At 41.4% G+C, this 26,732-nt stretch overlaps 1 protein-coding gene across 1 annotated transcript in view; it reads left to right on the top strand.

The window, feature by feature from the left end:
• Positions 1–26,732, top strand: part of igfn1.1 (immunoglobulin like and fibronectin type III domain containing 1, tandem duplicate 1) — a 145,474-nt gene that overhangs the window by 11,344 nt on the left and 107,398 nt on the right. The window contains exons 3-14 of the mRNA XM_060918444.1: positions 8,227–8,346; positions 8,922–9,061; positions 9,214–9,313; positions 9,433–9,474; positions 9,675–9,714; positions 13,710–13,893; positions 14,025–14,138; positions 14,243–14,411; positions 14,520–14,792; positions 14,948–15,483; positions 15,569–16,075; positions 16,126–16,174. Of these exons, the coding sequence (XP_060774427.1) occupies positions 8,227–8,346; positions 8,922–9,061; positions 9,214–9,313; positions 9,433–9,474; positions 9,675–9,714; positions 13,710–13,893; positions 14,025–14,138; positions 14,243–14,411; positions 14,520–14,792; positions 14,948–15,483; positions 15,569–16,075; positions 16,126–16,174 (2,274 nt within the window). The remainder of the gene's footprint in view (positions 1–8,226; positions 8,347–8,921; positions 9,062–9,213; positions 9,314–9,432; positions 9,475–9,674; positions 9,715–13,709; positions 13,894–14,024; positions 14,139–14,242; positions 14,412–14,519; positions 14,793–14,947; positions 15,484–15,568; positions 16,076–16,125; positions 16,175–26,732) is intronic.

The following is a 26,732-nucleotide window of genomic DNA, read 5'->3' as shown; positions in this document are numbered from 1 at the left end:
CTCTCATAGTTGAGGCATACCTATGATGAAAATTACAGGCCTCTCTCATCTTTTTAAGTGGGAGAACTTGCACAATTGGTGACTGACTAAATACTTTTTTGCCCCACTGTAAGTAACTTTTTTCCAATAAATTTAGTAAATTTACTGAGTAATTGTATTATTATAATGTAACAATACTTTTGCTTGAGTACAGTTTTTGCCTACTATATCCACCTCTCAAAATAAAAAAGGGAACCAAAACACAAGAAAACTGAAAAGAAAAACTTTACCTCTGAAAGTTACCAAGCATTCACATTGCTTCCAATGATAAATAAACTGGTATACATAATCTAGCCACCTATAGTATGTGACCACCATACAAGTCCCTGTGAAGTGGTTACTTTAGAAACAACACTGGATTAATATAACGTTCGAACCTATGATTTATCCTTCAGCTCAAGTACAATTAGAAAAATATAGATAGAAGTAGAGAAGTACAGACAGAAGCCAATAGTGCAGTGTCTTGCAAAAGTATTCATCCCCCTTGTTGTTTATCCTGTTTTTGTCGCATTACAAGCTGGAATTAAAATGGATTTTTTGGGGGGTTAGCACCATTTGATTTACACAACATATCTACCACTTTAAGGTGAAAATTGTTGTTTTGTTCTGACACAAACAATAATTAAGATGAAAAAAAAACAAACAGAAATCTGGAGTGTGCATAGGTATTCACCACCCAAAGTAAATACTTTGTAGTGCCACCTTTTGCTGCAATTCCAGCTGCAAGTCTCTTGGGGTATGTCTCTATTAGCTTAGCACATCTAGCCACTGGGTTTTTGCACATTTCTCAATGCAAAACTACTCCAAACCCTTCAAGTTTGATTGAAGGTTACGTTGGTGTACAGCAATCTTCAAGTTATGCCACAGATTTTCAATTGGATTGATGTCTGGGCTTTGACTAGGCCATTCCAAGGCATTTAAATATTTCCCTTTAAACCACTTGTGTAGCTTTAGCAGTATGTTTAGGGTCATTGTCCTGCTGGAATGTGAACCTTCGTCCCAGTCTCAAACCTCTGGCTGACTCAAACAGGTTTTCCTCCAGAATTACCCTGTATTTAGTGCCATCCATCTTTCCTTCAGCCCTGTCCAGCTTTCCTGTCCCTGCAGATGAAAACCATCCCCATAGTATGATGCTGCCACCACCATGCTTCACTTGTACTAATGGTGTTCTCAGGGTGTTGGGTTTGCGCCACACATGGCATTTCTCATGATGGCCAAAAAGATCAATTTTAGTCTCATTTGACCAGAGAATATTCTTCCATGTGTTTAGGGAGTCTGCCAAATACTGTTGGGCAAACTCCAAAAGTGTTTTCTTAAGCAATGACTTTTTTCTGGCCTCTTTTCCATAAAGCCCCACTCTGTGGAGTGTACACCTTAAAGTAGTCCTATAGACAGATACTCCCATCTCCACTGTGGATCTTTGCAGCTCCTTCAGTGTAATCTTTGGTGTCTTTGTTGCATCTCTGATTAATGCACTCCTTGCCTGATCTGTGAGTTTTGGTGGCGGACTTCTCTTGTCAGGTTTGTAGTGGTGTCATATTCTTTCCCTTTTGCAATAATGGATTTAATGATGCTCCCTGGGATATTCAAAGTTTGGGATGTTTTTTTTATAACCCAACCCTGATCTATACTTCTCCACAACTTTGTCTCTGACCTGTTTGGAGTGCTCCTTGGTTTTCATGTTGCTTGCTTAGTAGTGTTGCAGAGTCAGGGTCCTTCCAGAACAGCAGGCATCATGTGACAGATCATGTGACACTTTGATTGCACACGGGTGGATCTTAATCAACTAATTATGTGACTTATGCAGTGAATTGGTTGGACCAGCTCTTATTTAGGGGTTTCATACAAAAGGGGGTGAATACCTATGCACACTCCAGATTTCGGGGGGGGGGGTGTCATCTTAATTATTGTTTGTCACAATAAAAAAATTGAATGAATAGATAATTAAATAAAAATTTGCACATTTTTATTGGTAGGCATGTTGTGTAAATCAAATGGGGATAACCCCCCAAAACTCCATTTTAATTCCAGCTTGTAATGTGACAAACCAGGACAAACACAAAGGGGGATAAATACTTTTGCAAGACAGTGTAGCTGATGTAACCACATGGGCTTGGGACACTTTGATTGCACACAGGTGGATCTTAATCAATTAATTATGTGACTTATGAAGTGAACTGGTTGGACCAGCTCTTATTTAGGGGTTTCATACAAAAGGGAATGAATACCTATGCACACTCCAGATTTCTGTTTTTTCATCTTATTGTTTGTGTCACAATAAAACAACAATTTGCACCTTTAAAGTTGTAGGCATGTTGTGTAAAGCAAATTATGTTAACCCTCCAAAAATCAATTTTAATTCCATCTTGTAATGCAAGAAAACAAGACAAACACCAAGGGGGATGAATACTTTTGCAAGACACTGTATGGTTTGAAAAATACAGATAGATGAATAATAATATCCTGACCAGTCAGATTCAAGTCTTCAGCAGCACTGTGGTATAATTAGCAGTGGAAAGAAGAATGGGGTCCTTTTGTTATTTTTTCAAACCACTTATTATGATAATTACTGACTACATCAAATTATAGTAACCTAGGCCTACCTGATGTCCAGCTCCTAATGTTAGGGTTTTGCTGGGATTCGAACCTGGTTCGTTGGTGTGATGATCCAGCAAACCCCCACTAGGCCACCAGGGGAATGACTCAAATGCAGAGGCGTGAGGCGGAAGTAGAAAAAGTAACAAAAGGTTTATTTATACTATGTACACTATATACAATCCAGGGCAAAACAAAAAACAAAAACAAAGAGTATAATTCAAAAAGAAAAAGGCAAAAATGCAAAAGCTCAGAAGATCCACAAAACACAGTACAAAGGAAACTGGAGATAAACATAACAGCACAAAGACTCCGTGACAAGAGGACTGAACTCAGGGGTATAAATACACAAACTAATTAAGGACACAGGTGAAGATAATTAGGACTAACAGGCAATTAACAAAAACACAAAACACAGGAACAGTGGCGGCCTCTAGAGGCCAAAATAAACAAGACACGAAAAGGAAATAACAGCGGCCTCTAGAGGCCAAAACAGTCCAAGTCCTAACAGGACCCCCCCCTCTAGGAGCGTCTCCTGACGTTCCCAGGGCGATCCGGATGGGCCGAATGGAAGTCCCGACACAGTTCTTTATCTAGGACATCCCGAGCAGGAACCCAGCAGCGCTCCTCAGGACCATAGCCCTCCCAGTCCACCAGATATTGCAACCCGCCGCGGACCCGGCGGGAGTCAAGCAGGCGATGCACAGTGAACACAGTCTGCCCCTGGAAGATGCGGGGGGGTGGGGGGTTCCTAGGGGCAGGGGCATACGTAGACGTCAGTACAGGCCGCAACAGGGAAACATGGAAAGTGGGGTTGATCCTCAGAGTCCGGGGCAACTGGAGCCGGTAGGAGACAGGGTTCACCCTGCGCACCACCTTGAAGGGGCCAATGTAGCGAGGAGCAAGCTTGCGGTTCTCCACCCGCAGCGGAAGGTCCTTAGTGGACAGCCAAACCCGCTGCCCAGGGCGGAAAGTGTGTGCAGGTCTTCTGTGGCGGTTGGCCTGAGTCTGGTTGGTTCTGGAGGTCTGTATGAGGGTCTTCCTGACCTTGCTCCAGGTCTTGCGACACCGTCTCACATATTGGTTGACCGAGGGCACCCCCGCATCCTCCTGGTCCGGGAACAGAGGTGGCTGGAACCCGAATTGGCACTGGAATGGCGACAGCTTGGTGGCCGATGACTGCAGGGTGTTGTGGGCGTGTAAGCCAAGGAAGGCCTAGAATAACTGGGAACTCAGGTGAAGGAATCAGGTGCAGGGATATTTCTTCCTTGTGACCTTGAGACTGGAGGAAGACTGGAGAAGTAACTTGAGTGACTCTTCCATCACCTAACGCTTGGCCATCGAGGGCAGACACAGACAGAGGGACTTCAAGAGGTGCAGTAGGTATATTGATGCTTTGGGCGAAGTGAATATCCATAAAGTTCCCAGCCGCCCCTGAGTCTATCAAAGCTTGACAAGAGTGGACAGACTCACCCCAGGAGATGGAGACCGGGATGTAGATTCCTTGGCCAGGGAGTCCGGGAGAGAGGGTAGGCCCCGTCACAACCCTCCCTCAGCTGGACGGGGCGGTCCTTTTCCCAAGAGTTCGGGACATGATGCTCGGAAGTGACCAGGCTTGCCACAGTAGATGCAGCACTTGTCCCTCCTTCTGTGCTCCCTCTCAGATGCGGAGAGGTGAGTACGACCCACTTGCATGGGTTCTGGACAGTCACTGAAGGAGGTAGACAGTCTCCAGGTAGAGGTAGGGAGGCTGGGGGGGCTCAAGGCTTGGTGGCGTTCTCTCATCCTGTTGTCCAGACGAATAGCATGTGAGATGAGGGTTTCGAGGTCACTTGGGCATCCAATAGAGGCCAGACCGTCCTTGATGGGGTCAGACAGACCATGGTGGAAGGCTGACACCAGGGCAGTCTCGTTCCATCCACTTACTGCTGCGAGTGTTCGGAACGAGATGGCGTAATCTGCGACGCTTCCTCCTTGCCGGATGGACATGAGCTTTCGGGCTGCGTCGGTACTGATGTCTGCCTGATCGAAGACCCGAAGCATCTCTTCAGAAAACAGCTGGAAATCAAAGCACTCAGGTCCCTGTCTTTGCCAGATAGCAGTAGCCCAGGCTCGCGCCTTACCAGCTAATAAGGTGATCACAAAGGCAATCTTGCGGCAATCCATAGTGTAGGTGGTAGGCTGAAGCTCAAAGGTGAGTTGACACTGGGTAAGGAACTCTCGGCACTCACTGTGCTTGCCGTCATACCTCTGTGGTGCAGGAAGGCTGGGTTCGCGAGGTGAAGAAGGCAGCATGGCAGGAGGCACTGGAGCAGGAGTGGGAGCTGGATCAGGAGATGCAGGCAGTGATGTCAGCTGTGCCAGGGTTTTCCCAATTTGCTGAAGCAGTTCCTCGTGGCGAGCAAGGGCCTCACGTTGGCTGGTGAGCGTACGTCCATGAGCATCCATGGTCGCTCCGAAGCGTGTCAAAGCTGCCATAATTCCCTGAAGGTTGGCCGGGTAGACAGTTGAAGCAGCCTCTGCTGAGTCGGTCATGACGGAGTCTTTCTGTTAGGGTTTTGCTGGGATTCGAACCTGGTTCGTTGGTGTGATGATCCAGCAAACCCCCACTAGGCCACCAGGGGAATGACTCAAATGCAGAGGCATGAGGCGGAAGTAGAAAAAGTAACAAAAGGTTTATTTATACTATGTACACTATATACAATCCAGGGCAAAACAAAACAAAAAAAAACAAAAACAAAGAGTATAATTCAAAAAGAAAAAGGCAAAAATGCAAAAGCTCAGAAGATCCACAAAACACAGTACAAAGGAAACTGGAGATAAACATAACAGCACAAAGACTCCGTGACAAGAGGACTGAACTCAGGGGTATAAATACACAAACTAATTAAGGACACAGGTGAAGATAATTAGGACTAACAGGCAATTAACAAAAACACAAAACACAGGAACAGTGGCGGCCTCTAGAGGCCAAAATAAACAAGACACGAAAAGGAAATAACAGCGGCCTCTAGAGGCCAAAACAGTCCAAGTCCTAACACCTAACACATGGGCTTAACTAATTTCTGCTAATATGGAGTATTGATCAATATTTAACAGTATCTATGTTATGCTTATTTCTTGTGCACTTTGGCAAAACTCCTTTTACATTCAATTGTGAATCCATGGCAAAGCTGTTTATTGTTTAGAGTTTGTCATTTTTGTGTTTGTCCAAAATCCTATTTAAGTAATGGCTCCTCAACAATGCTTTCATCACAATTAACATTTTCCTCTTCTCCTACTGTTTCACCATCCTCTATGTTAAACCTCTATGTTATGCCAGGAACAGAGAATCAGCCTCCCAAGAAAAAAGGTAAGGGAATGGAGTGACAGGAACCTGAACAGCTAGAAACATGTATACACACCAAATGACATTTTGAAAATGAATATACTATGTCTGGTATGGGGCGGCATGGTGGTGTAGTGGTTCGCGCTGTCGCCTCACAGCAAGAAGGTCCGGGTTCAAGCCCCGTGGCCGGCGAGGGCCTTTCTGTGCGGAGTTTGCATGTTCTCCCCGTGTCCGCGTGAGTTTCCTCCGGGTGCTCCGGTTTCCCCCACAGTCCAAAGACATGCAGGTTAGGTTAACTGGTGACTCTAAATTGACCGTAGGTGTGAATGTGAGTGTGAATGGTTGTCTGTGTCTATGTGTCAGCCCTGTGATGACCTGGCGACTTGTCCAGGGTGTACCCCGCCTTTCGCCCATAGTCAGCTGGGATAGGCTCCAGCTTGCCTGCGACCCTGTAGAAGGATAAAGCGGCTAGAGATAATGAGATGAGATGAGAATGTCTGGTATGGTACAGCCTATGAGCCATGTGCTAGCGGGGAGAGGGGATGGGAGAGACTTGGAACAATTTGCATTCCCATAAATGAACTTCAATCAATCAGGCTTTAGATTACATCAGAAGTTAGACATTGCCCCTTAGAGTCACCACTTACTTTGGAGCCACAAAGTTGGACACTGCACTAAGGTCTGTGCAGTTAAATATTTTTTCAACCAAAACTTGTATTTTCTACTTCACCTCCATCTTCAGTCTATGGTGTAATGTTTACTGGTGAATTGGGGATTTTATTTTATTTTTTATTTTATTTTGTTAGGAATTAAAATATGAAGTTACCATATATAGTATTATTTATTAAACTTAAATTCCAAATATGCCAACTGTTACTCATATTCAAATGTCTTCATAAGCATCCATCCATCCATTATCTGTGGCTGCTTATCCTGTTCTACAGGGTTGCAGGCAAGCTGGAGCCTATCCCAGCTGACTATGGGCAAGAGGTGGGGTACACCCTGGACAAGTTGCCAGGTCATCACAGGGCTGACACATAGAGACAAACAACCATTCACACTCACACCTATGGTCAATTTAGAGCCACCAATTAACCTAACCTGCATGTCTTTGGACTGTGAGAGAAACCAGAACACACAGACACAGGGAGAACATGCAAACTCCACACAGGAAGGCCCTAGCTGGCCGCTGGGCTCGAACCCAGGACTTTCTTGCTGTGAGGTGACAGTGCTAACCACTACACCACTGTGCCACCCTTGCATAAGCATGAGCTTAACATTTCTACTTATGAGTTGCTTGATTGAGTTTAGGTGTAAAGCAAAAAGTATGAAAGCATATATATATATATATATATATATATATATATATATATATATATATATATATATATAAAAAACTGTGGAGAGTCAATAATTATTGAGCATTTTATATTAAAGGTTGCAAGATTAAATAAAGATTATAAATAATATTAATATTTACTGCCTAAAAGTGGAGCTCCCAATGAGTGTAAAATGTATTAGTGCATAATTCCACATTATTTTTTAAAAAACAAATTAAAAATAAGCGCTGGATAAAACCCCATCTATTTTATGTAAATAAAGATACAAATTTCATTGTCTGGTGGTCAAGTGTTTATGAAATATGTTTCCTTGCACTAAAATTTGGGTTCCCTTTTACAGTACACGTACATATGTCGCACGGACATTGTACGGTTGCAAAAGTCATCAAAAATCAGGTTGATGCATTACCATATTTTCTTAAGTATGGAGCTTTGTTCCACTATTAACCATTTCCATTCACATGCCCAGTATAAGAAAATAAAGTAGAATCCCCAACACAGTGCCACACACCCACAACTAACAATTAACAAAACAATCCAGTCATAACAAATGTTGTCATTTTTTGTATTTGTCATGTCTTGTATTTTCTCATTTTGTGCCATAACCTGACATTCCTTATCACAAGTGATGAAATTAACATTTCATGCTTTTTCTCTTTGTTTGCATTATGCATAAAACTATTTATTTGCATTAGAAATGTTGCAGTATATACAAAGTCTGCCTATTTTACCTTCAAAGAATGTTGAAGAAATAGAACTAGCATTAAAACCATTCATTTAACAAGATGGTGTACCTTCTCTGGACCAGACTCCTAAAGTGTAATGTTGTGCTATTATGTTATCCTTCATATAATGTTATGATTGTAATTTTTGAGAAGCTACATTTTGGGTGCAATGTTATATATTTCATATGGTTGTTCTTAGGTATCAAAAGGAGATCGAAGGTTCCTGGGGTTATGATTACACAGTATGTGGAGGAATTGCCAGAGGGGAAATCTACTCCTGATTTCACTCGCAAACCCATTGCTTTGACCATTCAAGAAGGTCAGGATATTGGCAAACTCAAGTACAGTTATATACATGAAATACAGTACAATTCACCACAATCCCCACCAGGAAAAACAGAAGAAAAATGAATGAAGCAAAAACAGTAATACTGAAATGATGGCTAAATCAGACATAAAACAAATGAAAACAATATTAAAGTTAAAAAAATGCATTTTTGAATATTATTAATTAATATGGAAGTACACTAAAAGAAGTATGGGTGGCCACAATAACTAGATTAATACATAAATAAATACATTGAATAATTTTGGCAATTTTATAATACAGTATGTCTACATTCCAAAACATGATATATGCACAGAATGCAGAAACATGTGCAGGATTTTCAGATCATGATCAACTCTGACACATGAATGTTATTTATTTGAGAGGAGATTACACAGAGAAACTTAATTTTGACACCCATTTAAATTTAAGAAACATCACAGTAAACACTTATTCATGTTGACTGAGACATATTAGTTTATATTTTAATTACAAACTTTTAATAGTTTTTATTTTTCAAAGGTCAGCATTTTCTTCTTTGTTTTAATTTTTTTTTCCTATTTAAGGTAAATTAGCCATCTTTAAAGCCATTGTAATTGGAGAACCCAAGCCCACTGTGTCATGGACAAGAGCAAAAGGAGAGATGAATGATCCAGAAAAGTTCTACAACAAATATGACCCTATAACCAATGAACATACTTTAGAGGTTGGCATACTAACTCAATAAAATCAGACCACAAACTCTCTGAAAACATGTTTATAGCCTAGAGTATCTACTAAAATTAACTAGCTAACAAAATTATGTGATATATATTTATCTATTTCTATTTTTTTACACGCTATTTTATCCCTTTACAGATGCCCAATGTTTCTGGTGAAGAAGCTGACACATACAAATGCTATGCTGTAAATGAGTATGGAAAGGCAGTCTGCACTGTCATTCTAAATGTCATTGAAGGTACAGTACAGAATTTCAAGTAGTACAAAGTTTTGATTATCTTTCAACTGAAGTTCATAGCATACACTTAACTTTTATTCAACTCCCGTACCACTTTAACATGTTTTTTTCTGTTGCAGTTGGATTCAAGAAAAGTAAAGCATTTCAAAAGACAGAAGAGCGTATGTTATCAATCTGCTTCTTATCCATGTTTTCCTTATACTGCATTACATAAGAAATAATTTGTACATTTTAAAATATAATAATAAAAATATACATTTCATTCTGATCATAATTTGCAGGGCAGTTGGAAATGAATTTACAATAGCCATCTAATGTCCAAGTAATGCTATTATAACCCTCATTTGCATTCCATTTTCAGGGGAGGATCCAGCAGAGTTCAGAAAGAAGCTTAGGAGGAGGTATTATCTTTGATCTACATATTGTAGACCATAGTTTACTATTGTACCATGCTCAGAAACTGAGTAAAAGTCCTTGTGTTAATTCTTATACAACCCCAAATCAGAAAAAGTTGGGACGGTATGGACAATACAAAGAAAGAAAGAAAGAAAGAAAGAAAGAAAGAAGTGATTTCTAAAATTACTTTGACTTGTATTTTATTGCAGACAGTATGAATGCAAAATATGTCTTTTTTTTTCTGGTCAGCATTTCATTTGTTAATACACATCCATTCCTGCACTTCAGGCCTGCACCACATTCCATATAAAGTTGGGACGGGCAATTTAGGGCTCGTACTGAGGTAAAACAAGTCAAGTCAACTTTATTGTCAAATATGCTATACATCCTCGACATACAGCACAGATGAAATTTCAGTCCTCTCTGACCCACGGTGCAAACAGGCAATGCAATAAATAAAAATAAAAATAGAATAATTGAAAAAACAAACAATATAAATAGTATAAACACTCCAGATAAGAACTACATAGACTAAACACTCAGACAAACAATATAAACAGTATAAATAAACAGTATAAACACTAGATAAGAACTAGACATAGACTAAACACTCAGACAATATAAACAGTGTAAACACTAGATAAGAACTAGACAAAGACTAAACACTCAAACAGACAATATAAACAGTATAAAACACTAAATGAGAACTAGATGTAGACTAAACACTCATACACACACACACACACACACACACACACACACACACACACACACACACACACAAACATAAATTGGTGCAAATAAACAAACAGTCAAACAGGTAAACATGAAATAAGCAGTATAAACAAACTAGCAGCTGTTAAGATGAGGTAGTGCGGAACAGTGCAAATGAGCGAGGTAAAGTGAGATGTGCGGTCCCTGAGTTCAGTGTGTTAATGAATGATGTATGTATGTATGTATGTATGTATGTATGTATGTGTGTGTGTGTGTGTTGGGGGGGGGGGGGGGGGGGAACTGTGAGGATGACATGTCAGATGCTGAAGGGGGGGCAGAGGGGTGTGCGAGCAGAATCTGTGGCAGGGGGCAGAGGGGGGAGGAAGGGCAGAACAGGGAGGGAGTTGAGCCTCCTGATTGCCTGGTGAAAGAAATTGTCCTTGAGCCTGCTGGTTTTGGCCCAGAGACTCCGCAGTCTCCTCCCCGATGGCAGCAGATTGAAGAGGCTGTGAGATGGGTGGGTGGGGTCACCTGCAATCCTGATGGCTTTGCGGGTGAGGCGGGAGTTATAGATATACATTAGAGAAGGGAGAGAGACACCAATGATCCTCTCAGCTGCTCTCACGATGCGCTGCAGAGACTTGCAGCAGGACACGGTGCAGGCGCCGTACCACACGGTGATGCAGCTGGTCAGAATGTTCTCGATGGTGCCTCTGTAGAAAGTGGCACCAGTTTAATAACAAGTGTTGCCAGGCAAAACAAACTTCACCCAGTAGCACTTATGATGAATATGAAGGAAGATATCGCAAAAAAAAAAAGGTACCCTATGGGTACATGTGGCTACTGCTTATAAATAAAATTGTTTTCTGATACCATGTCCATACAGTAAATATAGCATATATATTTACTCTATGAGGCAGTAGCCACAAAAATGAAGCGTAATCCAAAAATGAACAATTTAAAAATCACAGAAGTAAAATATACCAAGTGTCTGTACTTTATATTATTCTACTCTTACCTCTTTCGAAATTGAAACATCTGAACCAAGGCTGACATACACACACTGTCGCCATGACTGAAACTCTTATTTCTTGGAAATGGCCCGGCGCTAGAGCTCGGTGGAACACACTTTCCCTACGTAATAAGCATAAACATGTCTGAAAGCTATTTCTTTAGTCGAGTTCATTTATTTCGAATAGTGAACCGAATTGTATACACTCACCGGCTATTTTAATTGGAACACATGTATATGCATGCGCAGTGCATGACTGTTACACTCTTACATTCTTACAGCACGATGACATAGTGGCTAGCACCTCTACATGAGGCAGTAGCCACAACAAAAACGATTTTGACCTTTCTGGTGACCTTGACCAGATGACCCTCAAAATGTTGGAGGTTCTATTTGAGATCAATGCCCATCTTTCCTGAAAGTTTCATGAGGATTGATCCAGCCGTTTTCCCATAATATCGCTAACAATAAAACAAAGAAACTCGACCGAAAACAATACCTCACCCCCTGGTGGACTCCATCCAGGGCAAGGTAATAATGTGTTTGTCAACAAATGCATGAGAAAATTATTGAAAAGTTTAAAAATAAATGTTCCTCAAAGAAAGATATGAAGGGATTTGGATATTTCACCCTTTACAGTGCATAATATCATTTAAAGGTTCAAGGACTCTGGAGGAATTTTTAATTGGTAAGTAAAGTGCAAAGGTGCAAGCCTAAGCTGAACACCTGTGATTTCCGATCCCTCAGGAAGCACTACTTCAAGAACTGTCATTCATCTACAGCTAATATAACCACATGGGCTTGGGATTACTTTGACAAACCTTTGTCAAGCACGACAATATGGAATTAAATCTATACATGGGCGGCACGGTGGTGTAGTGGTTAGCACGGTTGCCTCACAGCAAGAAGGTTCCGGGTTCGAACCCAGCGGCAAACTTTCTGCAAACTTTCTGTGTGGAGTTTGCATGTTCTCCCCGTGTCTGCGTGGGTTTCCTGCGGGTGCTCCGGTTTCCCCCATAATCCAAAGACATGCAGTTAGATTGACGTGGGGTGGCGTTGGGCTGAGGTGCCCTTGAGCAAGGTACCTGACCTCTGACTGCTCCCTGGGTGCTCTGGTGTGGCTGCCCACTGCTCTGAGTGTGTGTTCACTGCTTCAGATGGGTTAAATGCAGAGGATGAATTTCACTGTGCTTGAAATGTGCATGTGATGAATAAAGGTTTCTTCTTCTCTATCTCATCTCATCTCATTATCTCTAGCTGCTTTATCCTGTTCTACAGGGTCGCAGGCAAGCTGGAGCCTATCCCAGCTGACTACGGGCGAAAGGCGGAGTACACCCTGGACAAGTCGCCAGGTCATCAGAGGGCTGACACATAGACACAGACAACCATTCGCACTCACATTCACACCTACGGTCAACTTAGAGTCACCAGTTAACCTAACCTGCATGTCTTTGGACTGTGGGGGAAACCGGAGCACCCGGAGGAAACTCACGCAGACACGGGGAGAACATGCAAACTTTGCACAGAAAGGCCCTCGCCGGCCACGGGGCTCAAACCCAGACCTTCTTGCTGTGAGGCGACAGCGTTAACCACTACACCACCGTGCCACCCTAAATCTATACATGCCAGTTAAAATTTTACTATGCAAAAAAGAAGCCTTATGTTAACTGTTTCAGTACACCGAAATTTTGAATTAACATATGTTACCTTCAAGATGATATCTTTTCCAGGGATATTTTATCAAAACAATGCAAAATCATATTCTGCACATATTACAAAGGCATGGCTGCAGATGAAGAGGATGACTGTCCTCTCTGTCCCAAATAGAGAATGTGGGACGAATTTTGAAATGAAAAATATGACAACCCTGTCCTGTCACACACCTTAAGACCTGTTTGCAGGAAGACTGAGACAAAATAACATCTGAAACACTTCATCACTTGGTGTCTTCAGTCCCTAAACATCTTTTAAGTGTTGTGAGAAGGAATGGCAACATTATAAAGTGGTAAATGCTTTATAGTCCTAGCTTTTTTTTTTTTTTAACTTTATTGCGAGAATCAAAATTGAAATATATTTATTAAAAAATGAAAATATATGAGATAAAACGTCAAATAATGTGCTGTTGTATTATTTTGAGTGCAATAGAGGTGAAGGATTATTTTACAAATCATTGTTTTGAGTTCTAATTTTAATTTCAACATACCAGCACAACTTTTTCTGATTTGGGGTTTCAATTCCTTTCGCTAAATATTAAGCTTCCTGTTCCATCTGCAGTGAGCGCAAAAAGACTGTTGAAAAAAAGGATGGAGAAATTGACGAGGCAGTGTGGGATCTGTTACTGTCTGCTGACAAGAAAGACTATGAGCGTATTTGTCGTGAATATGGCATCACTGATTTTCGTGGAATGCTGAAGAAACTGACTGAAATGAAGAAAGAGAGAGAGAAGGAGCAAGCCACGGTACACTGTGGTCATTTACTGTAAACCCCCCCTGAAAAAAGCAAAAAAGCACCTCTTTCGGTTACTCATATAGTTTATCTGAAATGTGAAATCTAATTTTTGTTATGCTCATTTTGTTATGCTTTTATTAGTTCATTCAGCACCTCAGTAATCTCAAACCGATTGAAGTGAAATCAGAAGATTTAGCAACTTTTGAGCTGGACTTGGAACTCAAGGATTTAAACAGTTGCATATTCCTCTATAAAGTAATGACCATTTACACTGTTAAGCATGTGACCAATTACTATATGTATATATTTTGGGCTCCAATACTATTTTATAAAGGAAATTAATCTATTTTTATGTTTAGGATGGTGTCATGATTCCATACAGCAAAGATGCCAACAGTGAGATGAAACACTGCTTGAAGCAAGTTGGAAAAAAATATGTGTTCATGGTGAAAAATCTTAATCCTGAGGATGCTGGGATTTATCAAGTGGATGTTGAGGGAGTCAACATCTTCTCAACAGAATTCAAAAGTATGTTTTAAGTGATTAGACAATGCTTTCAAAAGGGAATTCTCACCAGCAGATTAACAGTTTGAGCGATTTCAGTGCTCACTATGTGTCTCTATTTGTGTTATTCAGTCCCCCGTGTGGATTTTCTGGTGAAGATCCAGGAAGTGAAGGCTGAAGAAAGAGAAGATGCCATATTTGAGTGTGTGACTTCTGCACCTATGAGCCAAATTGTATGGACACTGAAAAATAATCCATTATCCAATAGTGATAAATATGAGATAACCGTTTCTGAAGACAAACTGATTCACCGTCTGAAAGTCATTGACTGTATTCCTGTGGATTCTGGAATCTACTCTGCTGTGGCTGGCATAAAGTCATGTAGTGCCTGGCTTATTGTAGAGGGTATGTTTTAGTCTACAGTGTATTAATAAGCAAAATATTTATATATAAAACTTACTTTTGATTTAAATTTAATTAATTAGTTTAAATTAAATTAAACTTTCATGATATTGAGTAGAAGATGCTTAAAGCTACCTGTAAAATTGTGTCTTTTGCAGCTAATAAAGATCCTACCATGAAAAGTAAAAAGACAGCCCGCAAGACTACACAGGCCGGTGGCAGTGGAGTTGACCTGGCTAAAATTGCTGCTGATCAGCAAGAAAAATACAAAAAGGAGATGAAAGATAACCTGGAAGCTACTAAAAGAGCTAAGGCTGAGCAAGCTGCCACTGCAGCCAAAGCAGAAGCTGATGCTGCACTGGCAGCATCAAGGGCTGCCGCAGCTGCAAAAGCAGCAGCTGCTGCTCAAGCTGCTGAGGCAGCACTTGCAGCAGCTAAAGCTAAAGGCATGTCACAGAAAGATGCCAAAGCCCAAGCAGAAGCAGCAGCTGCAGCTGCAGCAGCAAAAGTCCAAGCTGAAGCTGAGGCGAATGCCAGAAAATTGGCTGAGGCCAAGGCTAAGGAAACAGGCTTTAGTACAAAGGATGCTGCGAAGGCAGGAGCAACTGCAGCTGCCATGCTTGCTAAAAATATAGCTGCCACAGAGGGACTGCGTGAAACAGGCATGGGTGGAACAATGGGGAATGCAGAAGCTGTTGGTCTTGCCAGAGATGCTCATCTTGGAAGAGATGCTAATTCTGTAGGAGGTGCTGATACTGCAGGGGGTTCACATCTTGCAGGAAGAGCTGATCCTGCAGGGCTTGCAGGAGGATCTATTCTTTCAGGAGGTGTTGGTCCTGAAGGAGGTTCTGGTCTTGCAGGAGGTTTTAGTCCTGAAGGAGGTTCTGGTCTTGCAGGAGGTTTTGGTTCTGAAGGAGGTTCTGGTCTTGCAGGAGGTTTTGGTACTAAAGGAGGTTCTGGTCTTGCAGGAGGTTTTAGTCCCGAAGGAGGTTCTGGTCTTGCAGGAGGTTTTGGTCCTGAAGGAGGTTCTGGTCTTGCAGGAAGTTTTGGTGCTAAAGGAGGTTCTGGTCTTTCAGGAGGTGTTGGTGCTGAGGGAGGTTCTGGTCTTGCAGGAGGTGCTGGTTCTCAAGGAGGTTTTGATCCTGCAGGAGGTTCTGGTCTTGCAGGAGGTTTTGATCCTGCAGGAGGTTCTGGTCTTGCAGGAAGTGCTGATCCTTCACGAGGTTCTGGTCTTGCAGGAGGGGCTGATCCTTCAGGAGGTTCTGGTCTTGCAGGAGGAGCTGGAGGTGTGGGCCAAGCACTGAATAAAGATGCTGATGCTGCATCTGGTGCTAAGTCTAAAAAGCATGTAAGAACAGAAGCTTTAGTGGCAGACACTGTCAAAGGTAAGGAAACATACAGAAAGACATACATTACTCACTGATGTGCTTTAGTCTGAGAGCTTAGCGATGATAAAATTTAACTGCTTATACTGTTTACTGTTATAGACATTATTTGCCATAAATCTTTTATACATAGGCTGTCATTTAGTTCTATGATGATATTTGAAAGACTGTATTTAATGGCTATAACTTCAGCATAATTCACAGTAAAAAGAAATGAGCAAATATTCAAATATTAGTCAAATAATAGTGAAAATTTAAGAGTAACACTTATGTACTTGACATAGGTATATATTCAATATATTATACAACCCCACATCAGAAAAAGTTGGGACAGCACAAAAAACATTTCAAAAATAAATAAAATAAATAAGTTAAATTTATATAGCACCTTTCTCATACCCAAGGTCACTTTGGAATTATAAGGGGGGGGGAGAGTCCACCAAATAAAGGTCAAAATGTCATTCCAATGGTGTAGCAGCCACAGTCTGACCAAAAGGCACACAAAAACAAGTCCCACACTGCTTGCACAGCTGCCGCGCCGGCGGGCAACACCGTGTGGAACACCACACCATGGATCCACAAAGCGAGCACAGAAGCACCGTTACACAGAGTGCCGGCATGTCCCAAACTGCCTGCATAGCTGCTGCAACGCCACCGAGCAACACCACCGGGAGCACCACGCCAAGCACAAAAGCACCACCGCACAGAGCGCTGGACAACCCCAATGTCAAAATGAGCAACGAGCTCACTGCAGTCCACAGTGAGGAGCACAGGCATCACGCACAGCAAACCAAGGCCTGGAGGGAACTGACACCCAAAACTGGGTCCGGAGCTACACCACAACCAGTGGACAAAACGTTCAAGCAAAACCAAAAAACAAACATCAAACCACACAAACACAAAAAAGAAAAGCAAAAGAGAAAATAAAATAAAATAAAAAGCTCAGGTGAGAAGCAGCAGCCAGAATGTGCATAGCGTACTCTCTACTGGAAACAGAAAAAAAAAAGTTTCCTGCTAGCAGCACTAGCAGCCAAAGAAAAAAAGAAAGCAGTTATTTCTTAATTTACTTTGACTTGTATTTCATTGCACAGAGTATGAATCCAAGATATTTCATGTTTTGTCCGGTCAACTTAATTTCATTTGTGAATATGAACCTTCAGGCCATGGGGAAGCCAGAATCCAGTTTATCAACATGTGTGAGAAAATATTTTGAAATATTTAAAAACAATGTTCCTTAAAAAAAGATATGAAGGGATTTGGATATTTCACCCTCTAAAGTGCATATCTTTAAAGGATTCAAGGAATCTGGAGGAATTTTGGTGCATAAAGGGTAAGAGCGCAAGCCTAAAGTGAACACCCATGATCTCCGATCCCTCAGATGGCACTGCATCAAGAACCTTCGTTAATCTGTACAGTGTCTTACAAAAGTATACATCCCCCTTGGTATTTATCCTGTTTTGTTGCATTACAAGCTGGAATTAAATGGATTTTTGGGTGGATCAGCACCATTTGATTTACACAACATGCCAACCACTTTAAAGGCGAAAATTGTTGTTTTATTGTGACACAAACAATAAAGATGAAAAAAAAAAAAACAGAAATCTGGAGTGTGCATAGGTATGCCCCCCAAAGTCAATACTTTGTAAAGCCACCTTTTGCTGCAATTACAGCTGCAAGTCTCTTGGGGTACGTCTATTAGCTTAGCACATCTAGCCACTGGGATTTTTGCCCATTCCTCAAGGCAAAACTGCTCCAACTACTTCAAGTTAGATGGGTTGCATTGGTGTACAGCAATCTTCAAGTTATGCCACAGATTTTCAACTGGATTGAGGTCTGGGCTTTGACTAAGCCATTCCAAGACATTAAATGTTTCCCTTTAAACCACTCCAGTGTAGCTTTAGCAGTATGTTTAGGGTAATTGTCCTGCTGGAACATTAACCTTTGTCTCAGTCTCAAACCTCTGGCTGACTCAAACAGGTTTTCCTCCAGAATTGTCCTGTATTTAGTGCCATTCAATCTTTCCTTCAGTCCTGACCAGCTTTCTTGTCCCTGTAGATGAAAATCATCCCCACAGTATGGTGCGGCCACCACCATGCTTCACTGTAGGAATGGTGTTCTCAGAGTGTTGGGTTTGTGCCACCCATGGCATTTCCCACGATGGCCATAAAGATCTATTTTATTCTCATTTGACCAGAGAATCTTCTTCCATGTGTTTGGTGAGTCTGTCATTTGATGTTGGGCAAAATCCAAATGTGTTTTCTTAAGCAATGACTTTTTTTTCTGGCTACTCTTCCATAAAGCCCCACTCTGTGGAGTGTATGGCTTAAAGTGGTCCTATGGACAGATACTCCCATCTCCGCTGTGGATCTTTCCAGCTCCTTCAGTGTTATTGTTGGTGTCTTTGTTGCATCTTAATGCCCTCCTTGCCTGATCTGTGAGTTTTGGTGGGTGGTCTTCTCTTGTCAGTTTGGTAGTGGTGACATATTCTTTCCACTGCTCTAATGGATTTAATGGATTTAATAGTGCTCCGTGGAATATTCAAAGTTTGGGATTTTTTTTATAACCCATCCCTGATCCATACTTCTCCAGAACTTTGTCTCTGACCTGTTTGGCGTACTCTGTAGTTCTCATGTTGCTTGCTTAGTAGTGTTGCAGAGTCAGGGTCCTTCCAGAACAGGTTGATTTATACAGACATCATATGACAGACCATGTGACACTTTGATTGCACACAGGTGGACCTTAATCAACTAATTATGTGAATTATGCAGTGAATTGGTTGGACCAGCTCTTATTTTGGGGTTTCATACGAAAGGGGGTGAATACCTATGCACACTCCAGATTTCTGGGTTTTTTTTTCCATCTTAATTATTGTTTATGTTACAATAAAAAAATGAATTAATAAATAATTAAATAAAAAATTTGCACCTTTTTATTGGTAGGCATGTTGTATAAAACAAATGGGGATAACCCCCCAAAACTCCATTTTAATTCCAGCTTGTAATGTAACAAACCAGGACAAACACAAAGGGGAGTAAATACTTTTGCAAGACAGTGTAGCTGATGTAACCACATGGGCTCTGGATTACTTTGGCAAACCTTTGTCAAGCATGACAATAAAGAGTTACAAATGCTCTACAAATCTACAAATGCTAGTTGAAACTTTACTGTACAAAAAGGAAGCCTTATGTTAACTGTGTCCATAAGCACTGTCGACTTCTCTGGGCTTGGAGGCATCTGGGATGGACCATCATACAGTGGAAATGTGTATTGTCATCAGACAAATCAGTAAATCAGGTATTTTTGGAAGAAATGGACACCATGTAATCCCAACCAAAGACAAAAAGGACCATCCAGGCTGTTACCAGCAACAAGTCCAAAAGCCAAGGTCTGTTATTGTATGGGGTTGTGTCAGTGTCCTTGGCAAAGCTAACTTACACTTCTCTAATGGCAGCATTAATACAGAAAAGTACATTGAGATTTTGGAGCAACATATGCTGCCTTTTCCAGGGATATTTCAACAAGACAATGCAAAACCACATCCTGTACACATTACAAAGGCATGGCTGTTGAAGAAGAGAGGGCCTGTCCCCTCTGTCCCCAATAGAGAATGTGTGAAGAATTTTGAAATGAAAAAAATATGACAATGATGACCCCATACTGTTGGACATCTGCAGACCTGTTTGAAGGAAGAATGAGACAAAATAACACCTGAAATGTTGCATCACTTGGTGTCTTCACTCCCTAAACATCTGTTAAGGGTTGTGAGAAGGAATTGCAACATTAAAAAGTGGTAAATGCTTTACCGTCCCAACTTTTTTGAAATGTATTGCAAGAATCAAAATTGAAATAAGTGTTTATTTTGAAAAAAATATATAGTACTGTACAAAAGTCTTTGGCACCCTATTTTTTAGTACAAACTTTGTTATAGATTTTTATTTTATGACTTCTACATTATGGAACCAGTACTAAAACACTTTAGATTTCTAAACATTAGTTTTCCAGCACAAACTTAAATGTTTGCTCCACAGCATTTCATTGCATGTGCCTAAGGCTTTTGCACAGTACTGTACATTTAAAAAAAATTAAATTTATGAGATAAAACATCAAATAATGTGCTGTTGAATTATTTTGAGTGCAATACAGGCCAATTATTTACAAATCATTGTTTTTAGTTTTAATTTCAATTTCAACACACTGTCCCAACTTTTTTTCTGATTTGGGGTTGTAGTATTTGTAACCAATATTATTTCTCATCTCATCTCATTATCTGTAGCCGCTTTATCCTGTTCTACAGGGTCACAGGCAAGCTGGAGCCTATCCCAGCTGACTACGGGTGAAAGGCGGGGTACACCCTGGACAAGTCGCCAGGTCATCACAGGGCTGACACATAGACACAGACAACCATTCACACTCACATTCACACCTACGGTCAATTTAGAGTCACCAGTTAACCTAACCTGCATGTCTTTGGACTGTGGGGGAAACCGGAGCACCCGGAGGAAACCCACGCGGACACGGGGAGAACATGCAAACTCCACACAGAAAGGCCCTCGCCAGCCATGGGGCTCGAACCCGGACCTTCTTGCTGTGAGGCGACAGCGCTAACCACTACACCACCGTGCCGCCCCAATATTATTTGTTATTGTTTATTTTATTTCTATAAATCTTTGTCATGGTCATTTCTGTCATGTGCTATTGTTAGTCATTGTTTTGATGTGTTATGTGTTGACTTGCCTAAATGTTATTACTTCTGCTATATTCTAACAGCAGCTGTTACTGTGTTTGCTTCCTTTAAGAATATACACAGTAAAGAGGTTGTTCAAATTACAAACAAAAAAACAACAAAAAAGACTAAACACAGTGAAAATTTTTATCACTTACACTAATAGTTATGGTAGTCGAACCAAAGTCAACTGAACTTGCCCCAGTTGAGCAAACAGAATGAGGAACAGGCAGAACAGGCTCAGAATTAGCCAGAGCATACTGAAGAAGAGCCAAAATAGGCTGAGAAGCAAACTGGTGTGAGGCTAGGCCCACTGCTGCCAGACATAGTCACTGGTAAGAGTCTAGGCTAAACATAACTTTATTCAATATAATATAATCATAGAGTACTCAAGTGAAGCCATCATTAACTCTTTAATACAACCCCGATTCCAAAAAATTTGGGACAAAGTACAAAATAAAAACGGAATGTAATAATTTACAAAACTCAAAAACTGATATTGTATTCACAATAGAACATAGACAACATATCAAATGTCGAAAGTGAGACATTTTGAAATTTCATGTCAAATATTGGCTCATTTGAAATTTCATGACAGCAACACATCTCAAAAAAGTTGGGACAGGGGCAATAAGAGGCTGGAAAAGTTAAAGGTACAAAAAAGGAACAGCTGGAGGACCAAATTGCAACTCATTAGGTCAATTGGCAATAGGTCATTAACATGACTGGGTATAAAAAGAGCATCTTGGAGTGGCAGCGGCTCTCAGAAGTACTGTAAAGATGGGAAGAGGATCACCAATCTCCCTAATTCTGCGCCGACAAATAGTGGAGCAATATCAGAAAGGAGTTCAACAGTGTAAAATTGCAAAGAGTTTGAACATATCATCTACAGTGCATAATATCATCAAAAGATTCAGAGAATCTGGAAGAATCTCTGTGCATAAGGGTCAAGGCTGGAAAACCATACTGGGTGCCCGTGATCTTCGGGCCCTTAGACGGCACTGTATCACATACAGGCATGCTTCTGTATTGGAAATCACAAAATGGGCTCAGGAATATTTCCAGAGAACATTATCTGTGAACACAATTCACAGTGCCATCTGCTGTTGCCAGCTAAAACTATAGTTAAAAAAAAAAAGCCGTATCTAAACATGATCCAGAAGCGCAGACGTCTTCTCTGGGCCAAGGCTCATTTAAAATGGACTGTGGCAAAGTGGAAAACTGTTCTGTGGTCAGACGAATCAAAATTTGAAGTTCTTTATGGAAATCAGGGACGCCGTGTCATTCGGACTAAAGAGGAGAAGGATGACCCAAGTTGTTATCAGCGCTCAGTTCAGAAGCCTGCATCTCTGATGGTATGGGGTTGCATTAGTGCGTGTGGCATGGGCAGCTTACACATCTGGAAAGACACCATCAATGCTGAAAGGTATATCCAGGGTCTAGAGCAACATATGCTCCCATCCTGATGACGTCTCTTTCAGGGAAGACTTTGCATTTTCCAACATGACAATGCCAAACCACATAATGCATCAATTACAGCATCATGGCTGTGTAGAAGAAGGGTCTGGGTACTGAACTGGCCAGCCTGCAGTCCAGATCTTTCACCCATAGAAAACATTTGGCGCATCATAAAACGGAAGATACGACAAAAAAGACCTAAGACAGTTGAGCAACTAGAATGCTACATTAGACAAGAATGGGTTAACATTCCTATCCCTAAACTTGAGCAACTTGTCTCCTCAGTCCCCAGACGTTTACAGACTGTTGTAAAGAGAAAAGGGGATGTCTCACAGTGGTAAACATGGCCTTGTCCCAACTTTTTTGAGATGTGTTTTTGTCATGAAATTTAAAATCACCTAATTTTTCTCTTTAAATGATACATTTTCTCAGTTTAAACATTTGATATGTCATCTATGTTCTGTTCTGAATAAAATATGGAATTTTGAAACTTCCACATCATTGCATTCTGTTTTTATTTACAATTTGTACTTTGTCCCAACTTTTTTGGAATCGGGGTTGTATATTAGCATCTTAACTGTGGTGTTGAAGTGAATTATTGAGTGAATGTTTCTGAACGTTTAATCAGTAAAAAATAAAGTTTTAGGATTCAGTGACAATACATGCTTACTAATCATGTTGAGGATATTTTAAATCATCTCTTCTTTTGGCTGCTGCCGATTAGGGGTCGCCACAGTGGATCTTTTGTCTCCATTGCTCCCTGTCTTCTGCATCCTTCTCTACCACACCTGCCACTTTCATGTCCTCTCTCACCACATCCATGTATCTCCTCTTTGGCCTTCCTCGTTTTCATTTGCCTGGCAACTCCATCCTCAACATTCTCCTTCCCACATGCTCTGCATATCTCCTCAGGATGTGCCCATACCATCTCAGTCTCATCTCTCTTAGCTTAATTCCCAAGCTCTTCACATGTGCTGTCCCTCTGATGTGCTCGTTCCTTATCCTGTCCAACCTTGTCACTCCCATCGCAAACCTTAACATCCTGAACTCCGCCACCTCCAACTTTGCCTCCTGTCTCTTCGTTAAGGGTACAGTCTCCAATCCATACATCACAGCTGGTCTCACTACTGTCTTATACAGCTTACGGTACCTTTCACTTTTGCTGGGACTTTCCTATCACAAATGACTCCCGAAATCCTTCTCCAACTGCACTCTCTTTCTCATCTCACTATCACAACCCTCATTTTCCTGCACAGTTGACCCCAGGTACTTGAATTCACCAACTTTCTTTACGTCTACTCTTTGCATCTTCACTACACTCTCATCCCCATTCTCATTGATGCACATGTATTCTGTTTTGCTACTGCTCACCTTCATTCCTCTTCGTTCCAGTGCATACCTCCATCTCTCCAAACCCAACTCAATCTCCTTTCTACTTTCACTACATATCACAATATCATCCGCAAACATCATGTTCCATGGTGACTCTTGCCTCACTTTGTCCATCAAGCTATCCATCACTATGGCAAACAAAAAAGGACTCAAAGCAGATCCTTGATGAAGTCCCACCTACACCTTGAACCATTCAGTTGTTCCAACTGCACACCTCACTGCTGTTTCACTGTTCTCATACATGTCTTGCACCACTCTAATATACTTCTCATTCATTCCACTCTTTCTCATACAATACCATAACTCATCTCTCGGCACTCTATCGTATGCCTTCTCCAGGTCTACAAACACACAATGTAGCTTTCTCTGGCCTTCTCTGTACTTCTCCATTAACATTCTTAAAGCAAAAATTGCATCTGACATGCTGTTCCTTGGCATAAACCCGTACTGCTGTTAACAGATTGCTACCTCTCTTCTCAATCTCGCCTCCAATACCCTTTCCCATAGCTTTATGGTGTGGCTCATCAATTTTATTCCTCTGCAATTACTGCAGCTCTGTACATCTCCCTTATTCTTGTATATTGGGACTAGCACACTCTTTCTCCATTCATTTTGCATTTTCTCATTCTCTAGGATCTTATTAAACAGTCTCATTAGGAACTCCACAGCCGTCTCACCCAAACATCTCCAAGCCTCAGTCAGGATACCATCTGGTCTGACTGCTTTCCCAGTCTTCATTTTTTTCATAGCTGCCCTCACCTCATCCTTACTAACCAACTCTGCTTCCTGATTTGCTGTCTCCAATGAATCTGACCTTTTCTCTCTTGGATTCTCCTCATTTAATAAATTCTCAAAGTACTCTTTCCACCTTCTTAATACACTCTCTTTGTTTGTCAGCACATTTCCATTTACATCTTTCATCACTCTTACCTGCTGTACATCCCTCGCTTCCCTGTTTCTCTGCCTAGCTAGTCTGTACAGGTCTTTCACTCCTTCTTTGGTCTCCAGTCTTTCGTACAACTCCTGGTATGCATCTGCTTTCGCCTTCGCTACCAATCTTTTTGCCTTCTGTCTCGTCTCTCTGTATAACCGCCTACTTTCCTCGTCTCTCTGAGCGTCCCAATTCTTCTTTGCTAGCCTCTTCTCTTTTATAATTTCTTGCACTTTTTTGTTCCACCACCATGTCTCCTTGTCTTCCTTCCTCCTTCCCGATGACCACCCTAGCACCTTCCTTGCTGCCTCTCTTACTAGTACAGCAGTAGTATTCCAATCTTCTGGCAGACTTCCACGACCACTCAATGCTTATCTCATTTCTTCCCTAAACTCCTTCTGATGTTCAACCTCTTTTAGTTTCCACTACTTAATCTTCAGCTCCACTATTTCACGCTTCCTCTTTCACTTTCAAGCTCATCCTGCACACGACCACTTGATGTTGTCTAGCTACACTCTCCCCTGCCATCACTTTACAGTCTCCAATCTCCTTCAGGTTACCCCTTCTACAGAGTATGTAGTCCACCTGTATAGATCTTCCTCCACTCTTAAGCGTCACCCTGTGCTGCTCTTTCTTCTCAAAGTATGTATTGACTATTGCCAAATTCATCCTCTTTGAAAAATCAACCACAATTTGCCCTTCCACATTTCTCTCTCTTACACCATATCTGCCCATCACATCCTAATCTCCTCTGTTTCCCTCACCAACATGTCTGTTGAAATTTTCTCCTATCAGCACACGCTCCTCCCTTGGTATACTTTCTACCACTTCATCCATCTTTTCCCAGAAAGACTCTTTCTCTTCATTCTCACATCCAACCTGTGGGGCGTACGCACACACAACATTGATTACCACTCCTTGAATATCCAAATGCATGCCCATCACTCTATCTGACACCCTCTTCACATCAATCACACTGTTGACCAACTCTCCCCTCAAAACAATACCAACACCATTTCTCTTTCCATCGACTCCATAATAAAACAACTTGCATCCATCTCCAATGTTCTTGGCCTTGCTTCCTTTCCACCTCGTCTCCTGCACACACAAAATGTCCAACTTCCTTCTTTCCATCATACCTGCTAACTCTCTCACTCTGCCAGTCAATGTTCCCACATTCGTGTTCCTACCCTCAATTCTAAGCTCCTTCCCTTACATCTTTCACGCTCTCTCCTAACACGCCTCCCCCTCTCTTTCTCCTTCTCCGTTTTGGCGCAACAGTAGCACACTTTCCTCTGGCACCCTATTGACCAACAGTACCAGAGGCGGTCGTTGTTAACCCGGGCCCTGACTGATCCGGTATGGTATTTCTCTTTTCATTCTGCATGTTAGATTTGGCACTGTTTTACACTGGATGCCCTTCCTGACGCAATCATTCAGGCTTGGGACCGGCACCAAGAGTACACTTATGCACCCCCAGTGGCTGGATTATGTTGAGGATATTTTAAACGGGATTAAAATATCCTCAACATTTAAAATGTTGAGGATATTTTAAATACTAAGCTTAAATTCAAAACTAATCCCATTTTAAATAGATAAACAAATTTCCTAGATTAATCATATTCTTTCGGATGCTCCCGTTAGGGGTTGCCACAACAGATCTGTTCTGCATATTTGATTTGGTGGAAGGTTTTACACCAGATGCCCTTCCTGATGCAACCCTCACCAATCTATCCACCACCAATCCACCTATCTATCACCAATCTAGGCTTGGGACAGGCACTAAATATGCACTGTTTTGTATTGCACCTAACCTGCATGTCTTCGGACTGTAGGGGAAACCGGAGCACCCGGAGGAATCCCACGCAGACACAGGGAGAACATGCAAAATCCACACAGAAAGGACCCGTCAGGTTTGAATCCGGAACCTTCTTGCTGTGAGGCGACAGTGCTAACCACTACACCACCATGATGCCCAACTAGATTAACCAAGCTCTTGTATATTTCTTGAAACTTTTTTTCCTTTTAAATAAATAAATAAAGCACACATTGTG

The sequence above is a fragment of the Neoarius graeffei genome, chromosome 4 (assembly GCF_027579695.1).
Source record: "Neoarius graeffei isolate fNeoGra1 chromosome 4, fNeoGra1.pri, whole genome shotgun sequence".
Classification (NCBI taxonomy): domain Eukaryota; kingdom Metazoa; phylum Chordata; class Actinopteri; order Siluriformes; family Ariidae; genus Neoarius; species Neoarius graeffei.
Note: the sequence above shows the minus strand (reverse complement) of the source record. Positions and strands in the feature narration are given on the sequence as shown.